Source organism: Schistocerca cancellata, chromosome 1, assembly GCF_023864275.1.
Source record: "Schistocerca cancellata isolate TAMUIC-IGC-003103 chromosome 1, iqSchCanc2.1, whole genome shotgun sequence".
In the NCBI taxonomy this organism is placed as follows: Eukaryota; Metazoa; Arthropoda; class Insecta; order Orthoptera; family Acrididae; genus Schistocerca; species Schistocerca cancellata.
This window is the reverse complement of record NC_064626.1, coordinates 517,830,386-517,846,704: the sequence shown is the minus strand read 5'-3', so window position 1 is coordinate 517,846,704 and position 16,319 is coordinate 517,830,386. Positions and strand designations below refer to the sequence as shown.

Sequence of the window (16,319 nt, the reverse complement as noted above, 5' to 3'; positions counted from 1 at the left end):
ATTTCAGGTATGTTTTTGCAACACCACAAAGAGATAAACTGGGGCGCCGAGTTGTTATTTATCGTCCAGGTAAATATTACAAACTTAGCTTCATTCTATTGGACAAAGGCTTATTATGCTTGAGACACCAAATATATAAGAAGGCTTTACATTCAAATGCAGCTTATTTTGTGTGGCTGGTGTGCTATATCAGCTGGCTTGTAATCTAATTGAAGAGACTGATAAATATATTTGACACATTGTTTTAAAGGTTAATAATTTGTTAAAATTGTGTTACATTTAGTCTCTTTCTTCAAATGCAAGGCGAAAGAAAACATTCAAACAAGACATATCATTTTACATTAACATCATGTTTCTCCATCTTCAACAAATAAGGGATTTGAAATACAGTATGATGTGTATTCAAAAGTTCTTACTACATAGCCAGTTGTGAATGACACTATTTCATATACAGATCAGTTCTTGTTGATTACAAGATGGTTTGTGAGTGAGTGCTCAATGGTATCACATTTGTTTCTCATAGGCTGGGTATCCAGCATTCTAGGAGACCAAGACATCAACCGGAATACAAAGGTATGAAACATGCTTGACTGTGGTCTTGTAGGATGAACAACTGTCACATATACTGGAGAAGATTTCAGTCATCAAGGGGATTAGGTGCTCAACAACAATGACAACAACATTAGCATGATAAAGCAGCCATTGGTCCCAGGTGATCCAGTCAAATGTCAATCAAGCATAATACTACACCAGAAGAATGTATGCCTTCTGTGTGCTCTTCAGGAAAAAAAGCATCTTCTGCAGTGATCTCACGTAACAGGAAGCTGTATTTAACTTACCAAGCAACCTGTACCTGTGTTTCACAACTCACTTTACTGCTTATTTTTATTTATTTTTAATTGGTGGTATTACAGCATAAATGAAGCCATAAACTATCTGCTGTAAAGACCCATTTGCTACAGTAAATGATGAACAGCGTGCTGTAAGATACTTGTGCCTTCCAAAACTTTTACTCAATCTTACGCTGCACCACAGACTGCCACCAGTTGTAAGATGTAAGAGATTCCAGGCCATCACAATGTACCCTTAGTTGAAATGAGCAGCTTCCCCCTTTCTCTCCACATTGAAATGGATGAATGATTTCATTCAGAAGATCTGTTGTTCTATTCAAAGTAAGCAGTTCATAAAGCTGTATAAAACTGCTGTACAGTAGCTACAGAGCAAAACATAAAACTGCAAAATGGTAGACATTAATCAAAATATGCTTGGCTTCCACAATGCATTACCCATGACATCTACTGTCATATCCCCAAACTTTTCCCAACGCACTAAAATTTTTTGTAAACACTTGATGATGTGACTGATTTCAGTTATGAGTGATCAGCTGTAAAAAAATGGCAATGGAAAGTCCTGGTGGAATGTATATAATTTAAGGAGTAAAGGTAATTACTCATCAGAAAGCAACAGCATGAATTCATCATAAGGCACATAAATGAGATTGAATCCATGCCTCCATGTCACTGTGCAGTGTGCGAGCCCACACCCCTCCCTACCACATTCGTATCTCGTGAACTGGCTGCTTTCTTCTCCATTTGTCACTCACTCTCCTCCATCCTTTTTTCCTGCTCCCTACCTACTCTTTCGCTTGCCCATTTCTCTCTACACAAACCCACACCCCCATCAAGTTGCAGAGTTGCAGTGCCGGCGTGACATTTTCTATAGTAGTACTTGCATATATCAAAAAGATTCAGAACATAAAACTAAAATGGAATAAATACCTTGCAGTCCTCACAATACAATCAGTTAATTTCTAAACACAAAGTACTGGTTTGAGACTGAACTTTATTGACATTTTGAATTAAGGGACAGAAATTAATATCCAAAAAAATCAAGTAATGATTGTAAGTCTAAAATACATGCATCAAAAAAAGTTTTGTATCACCTCAGTTCCGAGAGTTCCAGAACCTGCACAGAAAATTGGAATAGAGATCAACATAAACATCATTTCCGCCCATTTTATCGCTCATGAAAACCACACATTGCATGTTGTACCACCATACAGTAAGACCTTCAGAGGTAGTAGTCCAGACTGCTGTACCAGGGTGTCTACGATCCGGGACAACCGGGAAATCCGGGAAAAACCCGGTAATTTTTTCATCCGGGAGAAAACCGGGAAAAACCCGGGAATTTTTCGGAATTCCGGGAATTTTTCATTGTTTTAGCTTTCAGTTAAATTTTTGTAATTTTGACTGCAGAACTGATTCTCTAGAAAAGAATGAAAGAATGTTATTGTATCCTGCTACTGGAGAATGATACTGCAGCAAGAAAATATAAACGAGAGGGAAAAAAATAAAACTTTAGTGGCAAAGGAAATGTGCAATTTACAACAACAAAACACCGTGCACGCACAAGCGTCTGCAAATAGCAAAAATATGTCAAAGGCCGTAGGGCGCAGACTAATTCTTCATAACAATAAACTGCTTGCTATGAGCATGACGTCACAACTGTTTACGTTAGGTTCGTTTGACCAATTGCCAGCGGTCTGTTGCGCATGAGCATTTGACTCGCGTATAAGCAGTACCTTCTCCCGCTACTAGAAGTTTGGCTGTTAGCTGTATCGGTAGTAGCAGCAAGCAGCCAGATGCAAACGAGAAAATTTTTACTCCCGCGCCCTAGCTGCCAGATTCACGCTTGCACAGAGTTGTAGTGGGGAGGGGGTTAACCTCCACGTGACCCGCGTTTACGTGAAGTGATTTCGCTGCTTCTCTTCGTGTACAGCCCCCACATCAAATGGAAAACAAAACTGATTTCTGTGGCCGGAAGCTATCAAGTGAATTAAAATTCACATAATTACGGAGGGCAAAAATATATTATTAATTTCAGTTTTCTGATTTTATTTTATTTCCAAGTTTGTAGCAGTCAAGCATTAATCGCCTTGCAGAACAGTGAAGTTAATTTTGCAAGTTTGCTAAAGAAATTTGGCTTTATTAATCTTTCCGCCGAGGCAGTCATTTTATTTGAAACGAAGGGTTTCATTCTACAGTATTGCCTAGTTCCAACTGTTCGCTGAATTTCAAGTGCACATTATCATCTTCTGCCATATATGGCATTATGCCATAATAAAGAACCAAAAATGAGATCGCAGAGTACTGGTACTCCAAGAAAATTTACATCCCAAAAACCACACTGAAAAACTTAATATCAGATGGGACCTACTTCTTTGTGAATCTGGAAAAAGCCAATTTGCACTCAAGCCGATTTATGCATTTTAGTATAGTTTACGAAATTCCGATGCACTTTGGAGTACCCTCTGATGACCTGTTTCTTTTATGGTATAATGTAAGCTCTGTTAGTGCTTTATACACACGAACATGCGGGCTTCCTACACCAATACAGTTGCACTTGCACAATAATGCCTGTATACCTGTTTTTCTGGCGCTCTCTTCTTGCTATTGGCTGACTATAACACTTGTCCTATCCTCTGAATAGCTGCTGTCATCGACTGGCGAGATCCCATGGCTTGAGATATGACGCGCTTACAAAAGGACATCGCAACCTTGGTTTCAACGCTCCGGAAACTAACGCGCTGTGTTTGATGCAATTCGAATTTATACTTTCGTAATACGAAAATATGCAGCGTATATGTTGCTGCAAATCAAAGGTCTTTCCAAAACTTCTCTCCTTCATGGTGTGGGTTCCTGTAGTCATGTCCTAGTTCATGAACCACAGGCAATGTATGAGTGGCCAAGTAAGTGGTCCCGACAGTCGGGATACCAGTTACTTTGGAATAAGGCTGGGCATCTCGGACATATTCTGAGTCGTGGTCACCTTTGTGCTCATACGGCAAAGACTACCAAATCCACCGGTTAGTTCCTCAGCCGTTAGGGGTAAAACCCAATGGAACTCGGGGCAAGTAAGGCTAGCAACCTGCTTCCCTGGTACTTTAAATATGATGCTGGCAACAATCAGAGCAAAATGCCTCGGACCTTTGGAGGTGACGGAGTCCCACCTCTAACTGACAAACCAGGGACTCCTAAGATACGACTTGGCAAACAAATGGTAATGAGATGGGGAGCAATTAATATCAATGGGGGCTACTCTGGGAAGAAGGTAGAGCTGGCAGAGGCTGCAAGTAAGATGGGGCTGGACGTTTTAGCTGTTAGAGACATTCGGGTAAGGGGTGAGAAAGAAGAGGAAGTGGGAGAATACAAGGTCTACCTGTCAGGAGTCAAAGCAGGAATAGTACAATGGGGTGTAGGGCTTTACATCAGGAAAGAAATGGAACCCAGTGTAGTTGCAATAAGGTATGTAAACGAACGACTGATGTGGATAGATTTGACAGTGTCTAGCAAGAAAATTAGGATTGTGTCAGTATATTCGCATTGTGAAGGGACAGATCAAGATAAGATGGATAGTTTTTATGAGGCACTCAGTGATGTAGTTGTTAGAGTAAAGGACAAGGACAGTGTTCTGCTCATGGGTGATTTTAACGCCAGGATTGGAAATCGAACAGAAGGGTATGAAAAGGTTATGGGTAAATTTGGATAGGATATGGAGGCCAACAGGAACGGGAAACAACTCTTGGATTTCTGTGCCAGTATGGGCTTAGTAATCACAAACTCCTTTTTTAAACATAAGAACATTCACCGGTATACTTGGGAAGGCAGGGGAACCAGATCTGTCATTGACTATATAATAACAGATCAGGAATTCAGGAAGGCTGTGAGGAACACACGTGTACTCAGGGGATTCTTTGATGACACTAATCATTATTTAATCTGCAGTGAAATTGGGATTGTGAGGCCGAAAGTGCAGGAGGTCAGGTCCATATGTAGGAGGATAAGAGTGAAGAAACTTCAGGATAAGGAAATCAGGCACAAGTACATAACAGCGATCTCAGAAAGGTACCAGTTAGTTGAATGTAGTCAATTACAGTCATTGGAAAAGGAATGGACAAGGTACAGGGACACAGTACTAGAAGTGGCTAAAGAATGTCTTGGAACAGTAGTGTGTAAAACTAGGATGAAGCAAACAGCTTGGTGGAATGATACAGTCAAGGCAGCCTGTAAAAGGAAAAAGAAGGCGTATCAAAAATGGCTACATACCAGAACCCAGGTAGACAGAGAAAGTTATGTTGAAGAAAAGCTGGGTGGATTCAGGTTACCTTATCACCAAGGTTGAGGTTACGGATATGAAAGTAGCTAGGATGATTGCAGGTACTAGTAGATGGGAACAATGGCAGGAGGGTGTCCACAATGAGGAAATCAAAGAAAAACTGGGAATGAACTCTATAGATGTAGCAGTCAGGGCGAACAGGCTTAGATGGTGGGGTCATGTTACACACATGGGAGAAGCAAGGTTACCCAAGAGACTCATGGATTCAGCAGTAGAGGGTAGGAGGAGTCGGGGCAGACCGAGGAGAAGGTACCTAGATTCGGTTAAGAATGATTTTGAAGTAATAGGTTTAACATCAGAAGAGGCACCAATGTTAGCACTGAATAGGGGATCATGGAGGAACTGTATAAGGGGGGCTATGCTCCAGACTGAACGCTGAAAGGCATAATCAGTCTTAAATGATGATGATGATGATGATGATGATGATGAAAGTCTCTCCAAAACTTCTCTGCCCCGTCTTTTTTTTTCCGGGAAGTTCTGCGTGATTGTTTAAAACATTAACCATTCAAAGGAGTGATAAGTTTTACAGTTCCGAGGGAAAATCTACGGAAAACCTACTGTCACTTAGCACAGAAAAAGTGTATTTTCGCCCGGAAAAAGCATATTTTTTAAACGGGATACCCGGGAAAAATCCGGGAATTTTTTTCTTTGTCCCCCTATACACCCTGTGTACACACTGGTACCTCTAATACCCCGTAGCACATCCTCGTGCATTGATGCATGCCTGTATTCATTGTGACAAGTTCATCAAGGCACTGTTGGCCCAGATTGTTCCACTCCTCAATGGCGATTCGGCATAGATTCCTCACAGTGGATGGTGGGTCACGTCATCCATAAACAGCCCGTTTCAATCTTATCTCAAGCATGTCCGATAGGGTTCATGTCTGGAGAACATGCTGGTCACTCTAGTCGAGCAATATCGTTATCCTGAAGGAAATCATTCACAAGATGTGCACGATGGGGACACGAATTGTCATCCATGAAGACGAGTGCCTCACCAATATGCTGCCAATGTGGTTGCACTATCGGTCAGAGGATGGATTCACATATTGTATAGCCATTACGGTGCCTTCCATGACCACCAGTGGCGTACATCGGCCCCACATAATGCCACCCCAAAACATCAGGGAACCTCCACCTTGTTGCACTTGCTGAACAGTGTCTCTAAGGCATTCAGCCTGATTGTTGCCCTAAACATGTCTCCGACGACTGTCTGGTTGGAGGCATATGCAACACTCATCGGTGAAGAGAACATCATGCCAATCATGAGCGGGTCCATTCAGCATGTTGTTGGGCCTATCTGTACCATGCTGCATGGTGTCATGGTTGCAAAGATAGACCTCACCAGGGACTTTGGGAGTGAAGTTGTGTGTCTGCATCATGCAGCCTATTGCGCACATTTAAGTCATAACACGACATCCTGTGGCTGCACGAAAAGCATTATTGAACATGATGGCATTGCTGTCAAGGTTCCTCAGCCATAATCTATAAGGCATGTCATAGACAATTCCTCTCTCTCTGAATCTCCTCCATGTCTGAACAACATCATTTTGGTTCACTCTGAGATGCCTGGACACTTCCCTTTTTGAAAACACTTCCTGGCACAAAGTAACAATGCAGGCGTGATCAAACCATGGTACTGACCATATAGACATGGTTGAACTACAGACAACACAGGCCGTGTACCTCCTTCCTGGTGGAATGACTAGAACTGATCGGCTGTCGGCCTCCCTCCATGTAATAGGTGCTGCTCATGTTTGGTTGTTTACATCTTTGGGCAGGTTTAGAGACATCTCTGAACAGTCAAAGGGACTGTATATGTGATACAATATCAACAGTCAATGTCTATCTTCAGGAGTTCTGGTAACTGCGTTGATGCAAAACTTTTTTTGATGTGTGTATAATTCTAATATAAACAAATCAGTGGATTTTACAGTTACTCGAAATTAAAGTATTAGTGTTACCCAGTGCTTGTCATTTCCTTTCCTGTTCCACTTGCAAATAGAGAGAGGGAAAAACAACTGTCTGTATGCTTCCATATGAGCCCTAATTTTTCACTTCTTATCTTCGTGGTCCTGACATGCAATGTATGTTGGTGGCAGTAGAATTGTTCGGCAGTCAGCTTCTAATGTTGGTTCTCTAAATTTTCTCAATAGTGTTTCTCGAAAGAACATCACCTTACCTCCAGGGATTCCTGGAGTTCCTGAAGCATCTCCGTAACACTTATGTGTTGTTCGAACCTACCAGTAACAAATATAGCAGCATGCCTCTGAATTGCTTCAATGTCTTCCTTAAGTCTGACCTGGAACGGGCCCCAAACAAATAAGCAGTACTCAAGAATAGGTCACACCAGCGTCTTACATGCTGTCTCCTTTACAGGTGAGCAACTCTTTCCTAAAATTCTCCCAAAAATCCAAAGCTGACCATTCGCCTTTCCTACCACAGTTCTCACATGCTCGTTCCACCTCATATCACTTTGCAAGTTATGCCCATGTATTAAAACAACTTGATTGTGTTAAGCAGAATGCTAGTAATACTGTATCCAAACATTAGGTTTGATCTTCCTACTCATCTACGTTAACTTACATTTCACCACATTTGTGGCTAGCTGCCATTCATCACATAAAATGGAAATTTTGTCTAGGTCATCTTGTCTCTTCCTACACTCACTCAACTTCGACACCTTACTGTACACCATGGCATCATCAGAAAACAACTGCAGATTGCTGTCTGCTGTGTCAGCCAAATCGTTTATTTGTATACAGTACAGCAGCAGTCCTATCACATTTCCCTGGGGCACTCCTGACGACATCCTTGTCTCTCATGGACACTCGCTGTTGAGGTCAACGATTTGGGATCTATTACTTAAGAAGTTTTTTGAGCCACTAACATACATGTGAAGTTATTCCACATGCTTGTACCTTCATTAGCAGCCTGTAATGGGGCTCTGTGTCAAATGCTTTCCAGGAATCTAGAAATATTGAATATGCCTGTTGCCCTTCATCCACAGTCCTCAGTATATAATGTGAGAAAGGGCAAGCTAAGTTTTGCGTGAGCGATGCTTTCTAAAATCATGCTGATTTATGCACATAAGCTTCTCAGTCTCAAGAAAGTTTATTATATTTGAACAGAGAATATCTTCAAGAATTCTGCAGCAAATAGAAATTAGGGATTTTGGTCTGTAATTTTGTGGGTCCATTCTTTTACCCTTCTTATACAGGGTGGAGAAAAATTGTGACACGAAATTTTAACCCTCGATAGCTGATGCTAGTAGAAACCAAAATTACTAATGTGTAGGTCGACAACACACCATTCTTAAACTATAGAAACTTGGCATCACGTGCTCCGATTGGCCGTGGGATTGCCTTGCCATTTGTCAGTTGACGAGCAGTGGTATGGTTGTCGGTTCGCACATACAAACGTCACTCACCCCGTCACTGCCCCAAGGTGATATGCACATGTGATGAATAGCTCTTGCTGTTGGTCTCCACCTCATTCACACATAAGCTTCACTTCGGAGCGCACACGTCACCTGCGATTTAGTCATACAGTAAGCATGGCGGCATAGTATTTATTTGAAGAACACTGAGACATGGTTTTGTTTATGGACTAGCTGATGGTAATGCGCATGAAGCTCAACGGTTGTATGAGGAACAGTACCCAGCAAGACACCACCCACACCCGCAAACGTTTACCCGCAAATGTTTACAGCAATTCACCAGCGACTTGGCTAAACAGGCTCGTTAGATGGATTTCATGGTGATGCTGGAAGACCTCGAACATGGCAGGATGCTGCATTTGAAGAGAGCTTCAAGGAAGCACCTATGACAAGTACTTGACATGATGGACATGACATGATGGTCATTCATCGGTTAGTCTGAGATGTTTTGAGGGATGATGGCCAGCACCCATTTAGTTTCCACCCTGGCCAAGACCTAAATCCTGTGGTGGATTATGAACATAGGTTACAGTTTTGCCAGTGGTTTCTGCGAGGGGCTGCATGAGATCCTGACTTCCCCACCATTGTGTTGTTCACTGATGAGTGCACCCTCCATCAGGATGGCCTTTACAACACTCAAAATGTTCATTACTGGGCAAGGGGAAATCCTCATGTCACGTTCATCCACAGACACCGGGAACGTATTTGCTCAACATTTGGGCAGGCACTGTGGGTGACCATCTGACTGAGCCGGTCCATCTACCTCCTCGACTTATCAGGGCAAATTACCTTCACTTTTTGCAAGAAACTCTACCTGGCCTGCTGGAAGATGTTCCCCTGGACATAGGCTACGCAATTGGTTGCAGCATAATGAGGCACCTGCACATGGCAGTCGTACTGTGCACAGTTATTTAAATGAACTCTTCAATGGCTGGTTAATTGACAGAAGTGCTCATAAGACATAGCCCCTGTGATCACCAGACATCATGCCACCGGCCTTTCTCCTGTGGGGATTCTTCGAGGTTCTATTTCACCCAGCAGGACACGAACCACCTAGAAATGAAGAGGAATTAATGGATCCCATTCAACATGCCACCATTCACATCGGGGCAATCCCAGGAATCTTAGAAAGAGTTTGGCTTGTGTTGCATCAGAGGGTCACCATTCGAGCACCTGCTTTAAGTAAACAACATCCTAGCTACAAAAAAGGCCCTTTTCAGGGTCGACACAATTTGTAAAAGACTTTCTGTATACTGACTAACAGCTGTTGATGGGTTTGTTCCCGGTGCATCTTATCATGAAACTACAATGGATGTGTTGGGACCCCGGCAGATTCGCCCCCAGGCCTCCAGAGTGGAGGGCTGGCGCACTACCACCGAGCGTGTGGGCGGCCTTGGATACATCGCGATCTCCAGCAGGCAAAGCATTCACGGTCATGTGTTGTCCAGAGCATCGAAACAGGACAATTCTGCAGCCAATTGGAGCACGTGGCGCAAAGTTTCTGTAGTTTAAAAATTGTGTGTTGTTGACCAACACAACATTAGTAATTTTGGTTCCTATTGGCATCAGCTATCCAGGGATAAAATTTTGTGACACAATTTTTGTCCACCCTGTATACTGGAGTCACCAGTGCTTTTTTCCAGTAGTTTGGGACTTTGCTCTGAGTGAGAGAGTCATGATAAATGCAAGCTAAGTAAGCAGCCAATGTCGTAGAGCAGTCTTTGCAAATCAGAAATGGGACTCCATCCAAAACTAGTGATTTATTTGTTTTCAAATCTTCCAGCTGTTTCTGTATGCTAGATATGCTAATTACTATATCATCCATACAGGAGTCTGTATGATGGTAAGTTTATAGGATTCTCCTGTGTGAATGATTTCTTGAACGTGAATTTAAAACTTCAGCTTTCGTTTTGATATCTTCAATTGCCACACCAGATGGGCCACCAAGGGACTAAATGGAAGCCTTAGACCCACTTAGCGACTTTACATATGACTAGAATTTTCTCGGGTTCCCTGTCATATCTTGTGCTGAGTTGCGACGGTGGTAGTTGTATGCTTCGCACATAGATCTTTTCAAAGACGCACAAATCTCTACTAACCTTCGCTTGTCATCATTTACGCATTCCCTTTCGAACTGCGAGTGCAACAACCTCTGATTCCTCAGCATCCACTTAATTTCATTATTAAACCAGGGTGGGTCTTTTCTATCTTTATCCACTTACTAGGCACATAACTCTCCAGACCACAATTTACAATCTGCTTAAACTTTGCCCATAATTCCTCTACATCCATCTTACTGCAATTAAGTGATGCCAATTCACTGTCTAAGTGAGGTGTTAATAACTGGTTATCTGCTCTAAATAGCAGAAACACTCTCCTGGCCTTCTTGACTGACTTATTAACTGCCGTAATCATAGTTGCTATAATGACATCACGACTGCTAATCCCCATTTCTGTACTGACAATACCAATAAGATCTGGCCTATTTGTAGCTACAAGGTTTGAGATATTTCCATTGTGCATGGACTGCTGGGCTAGCTGCTCAAGACAATTTTCAGATAATGTGTTCAAAAGTATTTTGCGTGACTGACTGTACCCACCCGAAATGAATCCATAGACACCCCAGTTTGTACTCCACACGCTAAAGTCACCTCCGACCAGTATTGCATGATCTGGGTATTTAAATGCTGTTGACCGTAGACTTTCTGTGAATGACTCCAGAACTGCCACAGTAGAATCAGGTGACAAGTAAAAACATTCAGCAATTAACTCGGTTTCACCTACACCTGTTATACATGACCAGATAACTTCACTGTCACACTCATCTTTGACCTCAATAGAGAGAACATTTTTGTCAACAGCAATGAACACTCCCCCTCCTATGGCCTCTAATCTGTCTTTCTGTTATATGTTCCATGACTCATTAAATATCTCAGAGCTTTCCACTTCTGGTTTCACCTGGCTCTCTGTTCCCAGAATAATCTGAGTACGAGAACTTTTTTGAAGGGTAGTAAATTCGAGAACTTTATGATGAATACTTGGACAGTTTACTGCTTAAATTGTGACAGTCAAAATGTCTTTACTCTGAAAGCTAGTTGACTTCCCTTGCTGCATATCGACTGGCGAGTGTTCATCAGAGCCTAAAAAACCCCCATGTGCACTCCATTAAGTTTCCTGTTACCCAAATAGCTGCTTCCTTTTGGTAGTGCACCACTGCCTTATCAAGGGGAGTCCTGCAAATCCCTACACGATAACACAAGTCTAGAAATCTGCACCCAAAACTGTCACAGGGTCAACGAAGCTTTTGGTTGAAACCTTCCACTCGGTTCCAAACCAAAGGACTCTGTTCATCTCTGGGTCGCAAATTGTGAGCTCTGCTTGCACCTGTGCACGAGGCCAGCAGTTCTCACCACCTCCGCCAGCCACCTGTACAAACTGGGGATTGCCTCAGAACCCGTGTGACAATCTTCATCAGTGCGGCTGTGAGCCGCAACATGCAGACGAATGCACCCTGCACACTCAATAGCCACAGGCAATGCTGCCTCCACTTTTTGGATGAGGCACCTGGCAGACATACTGAGTGCACATTGGCTTTCTTTCCAGCCCTGTACACAATCTCTCTAAGGGGCTCTGTAACACGTCTAACACTAGAGCTCCCATGTGCCTGCTATGACCCTGCTGAAGGAGCAGCTACCTGCCCACTCACAGGATGAATGGGTTGCCTCAAGCAACACGAATGCTTTACCACCTGCCACTCTGTCAGCTATAAGGGTGAATCCACCATGTCAGGTGCACTAAGAGGTGCCTCGGAAGCAGAGCCCGTGGGCAAAACAAGTGACACCTGAGATGTCCCATGTGATGCATCAGATTCTCCGCTGCCACCACTACACCCCGAGGCAATAGCCCGAAGGTGACTGACCGTAGCAAAAAGTACGTTTAACTGTTCACAAACTGCAGCCAGCTCTTTCTGCATCCGCACACAGCTTGCACACATCCTAGCCATTCTAGCAAGACTAACTGAGGAAGTGAACTATGAAAGCAGAAAATCCTAGATATGCAAGTTGCTACCCTCCTGATGCATTACCAATGGATGCTGATGTGCTAATAATCACATAGCTGGCTGTTCAGTGAGCAATTATTGCACTACAGACTGAATGAATTTACACTTACAAAAATGCAAGATTAAACCTCTTACAAAGAGAAACATGCACAAAATTTAATAAATATACTACATGGGAATTGCAGAAAAAGATAAACCCTTAACTTGCTGCTCTGTAGACATGTATCACCTGAGAGCTAGAGTCTTACAAACTGGCTTACTAAACGAATGGATGGTTGCTTTCAAAATAAATGAGCAATTACTGTGCTACAGACTGACTGAATTTACACTTACTAAAACACGAGATTAAACCTCTTAAACAGAGAAACAGGAACAAAATTTAATAAATGTACTATTTGGAAAACACGGAAAGAGGTAAACACTTAACATACCACCCTGTAGACATGTATCAGCTGAAGGTGTTTGAAGCTGACTGCTGAACAATTCTACTGCTGCCAACACACATTGTGTGTAACAACCATGAAGATAAGACACAAGAAATTAGGGCTCATATGGAGGCATACAGACAGTCGTGTTTTCCTCTCTCTATTTGCAAGTGGAACAGGAAAGGAAATGACAAGTAGTGGTACAGGGTACTGTCCACTACACACCGAATTGTGGCTTGTGGAATATCGATGTAGTTGTAGATGCAAGCAATGAGGTTTTGATACTGTGACGTTCTGTGGGGGTGCACTTGAAATTTACAATTTTTAAATTATTATTGTCATGCTTTTCTAAGCATTTCAAAAGTGTAAATACAACACACCAAATAGGCATCTCACAATCTGCAGCTCTCTCTCTTTCTTTTTCCATCAGAGGTACCAGTACAGCATACCGGTATGATCCATCACAAATCAAGCACTGTTGTTACCACTTAAGTTTTGTTCATTGAGACTAACCTGCACATAATACAATCAGATAATATGGGGTGCATTTGACATATTCAAAGTATATAGACAAGATAACTACGGATTATAAGTCACCAATGCTTTTTCCTGTAGGTGTGTTTGACCCATATAAATTCACAAATGAGGACATGTGTCGTGTTCATGGGATTGCATGGGAAACTTTGATGGAATGTGAAGAAAATCAAGTGCGGGGATACGTACACTTTGGTGATGGAGCTGGTGTTGGCCTCCCATATTTGACATTGTTCACGCCCCGAGAAGCTGTTCGGATAGTTAAAAATGGAGAGGTAAGTTTGGATACCTGTGGCTGAGTGTTTATATTTTTATGTATGACACATATTAATAAAATATAAATATATTTTATTGCAGCGCACCCTTCCAATGCGACACAAGGAAGTTCATGGGTTTAATATTCATCCTTCACTGAAATATGCATTGGACTTTGGATTTTCATTGATAACAGAAAAGATCAAGAAACGAATCAAGGTAATATGATATGATATGACTATTATTCTTTCGCTCCTTGGCATAGTGATAATATGGTTAAAGATAAAAAATAAAAATGTTCCACTATGTTACAATAACATGTTCATAGTGGGTGTTGTTTTCATTCCTATATTTTAAAAAAAAGACAGTTTATTCATATAAACAAAATTTTATGCCGTCTCTTATGTTTCTGTAAATATGGAAGTAATACAGAGTTCATTTCTTTTCAGCTATACACTTGTGTTGAAGACACACTGGACTTCATAGATCGCAAGCTCCTCCCTAAAGAATATGGAGGTGTTATGCCAATGGCTGACATGATAAGTATGGCTTAAAACTAGGAGTTGTATATAATTACTGTACTTAAAATATGTGACTATGTAACAAATCATTCAAAATCTTATTTCAGACATTGAAACTATTCCCATTATCTGTCTGTAAACTAAAGAGTGAGCAACACTCATGCTGGAGGAAGTGAACTTTCCTAATGAGTATCACAGCCCCAAAAAATCAATTTCCCCTATAGCAAGGTAGTGCGGCATGCAGTGATTTACGTAGATTCTATTCATGTGTGTTTGTGCATTAGTTATCTAAGTTACTAATTTCTGTATTCCATACAGAATTAACATTTTTGTGAAAAATAAACATCCTCCAGGATGTATGAGCACTGCATTGCTATTGGTTTAAGAGGCACATTGTGGAATGGCTGATATAAGTTGGTGAATCAGACTGTATTCACTCCTTGTGGTGTAGCTAGGCAGACAGTATGGGGACTTGGCTGCTCAGTCTCCAGTCTGCAGGCAAATTATAAAAAAATTTGAAAGCAATTTACGCAATTGAAAAACTATTTAACCTCTAAGATTTATTTAGTGATCTTTATTTATGGCTTTGTAATTTTGATGGCCTTTTGTTACTTGTATTATAAACTATACGCAAATTTCAAACATATGCACAATAGATACAATTTTCTGCAATTCCCTTCACAGCTTTATGGAAAGAGGAGCTGAGACAATCCAGAGACATACTATTGGCCAATGATGAGATGAAGATCCGAGAAGAAATGTACAGTGCAGCAGCAAAAGAAGGTGCAGTGTCTGCTCTCAAGAAGGGGATGTACTGTGGCAGAGAAAATGACATGTTTGGTATAACAGGAAGTTTTCGGAAACTAGAAGTTGATTAATAATGAAACTGCATTCATCTACTGCAGATTGGTGACATGTCTTTTCAGCTTCAAAGTGTTGTCCAGAACTGTTTCCCCATATTACAATAAAGAAAACTGGAAGAACAAGAACAGTAGCCAATCAGCAATTACATAAACTAATTGTTTATTTATGTGGCTTCCAGCAGATATGCAAAATTAGTACTGTGAAACAGAACTTAGTTGTAAGACTGGTCACACATGAATTGTTATAACTTGACTTCACAAAACTTTCCAAAGATGAAGAAGCACACATCAGAAGTGAAAATTTACTTGTCATATAATAATTTGAACTATGCAATTATTTATAAATATATATGTACCATGTTTAATGTTAAATACTTTAAAAAATTAAATTTTATGTATACGTAATATAAAATTATTTTTTGACACACCTATTAATAATCTTTTGTGCACATTAACATTACTTTGAATGTCAGTAAAGTTCCTACTAGCTTTAAATTTATTTAGATGATGCAGTGTCGCATTTAAATTGGTGAAAAATTTGTGGTGTTTCCCAGGTGGTATAGAAGACAGGGCTCACCAACTGTTGGCTCTGCCTATTTGAACATAAGCCTAATGAAACAAATCATGCTTCAGTTATTCACAGTCATTCCCAAAAATGAGGAACATCCTACCCACAACCCTTCCCACCCCTCTCAAAGTAGTATCTGACGATCTCCTAGCCAATACTTATGCTACACTTACAGCCACCACCTTGCCACATGGGTACACCCCTATAAAAGACCCAGGCACAACCTGTCCATTACACAAAACTGGTACACCCAAATCCACTACCAATCTACTCCTCCACAACACAATTCCCCCCACCTGTAGCTGAAACAAGATCTCCGGTGCCACATTTTGATCCTGTGCACTTTCTTCCTTCCCCTCTCAGTCATCAGCCATCCTTCACCAACCCTTCCTCCCACTTCCTGCTTCCTTTCACCCATAACAACCCAGTGACCTAATCGAGTTGCAAGTGCTGGCCCAATGAAGTCAGCAGACGTAGAG

General features: G+C 41.5%; 1 protein-coding gene across 1 annotated transcript in view; it reads left to right on the top strand.

Annotated features, from left to right (window-relative positions):
* Positions 1-15,618, top strand: part of LOC126161748 (alpha-tocopherol transfer protein-like) — a 109,978-nt gene extending 94,360 nt beyond the window's left edge. The window contains exons 4-8 of the mRNA XM_049917793.1: positions 8-69; positions 13,715-13,908; positions 13,991-14,107; positions 14,338-14,431; positions 15,094-15,618. Coding sequence (XP_049773750.1) covers positions 8-69; positions 13,715-13,908; positions 13,991-14,107; positions 14,338-14,431; positions 15,094-15,287 — 661 coding nt within the window. The 3' untranslated portion in view covers positions 15,288-15,618. The remainder of the gene's footprint in view (positions 1-7; positions 70-13,714; positions 13,909-13,990; positions 14,108-14,337; positions 14,432-15,093) is intronic.
* Positions 15,619-16,319: the final 701 nt, after the last annotated feature.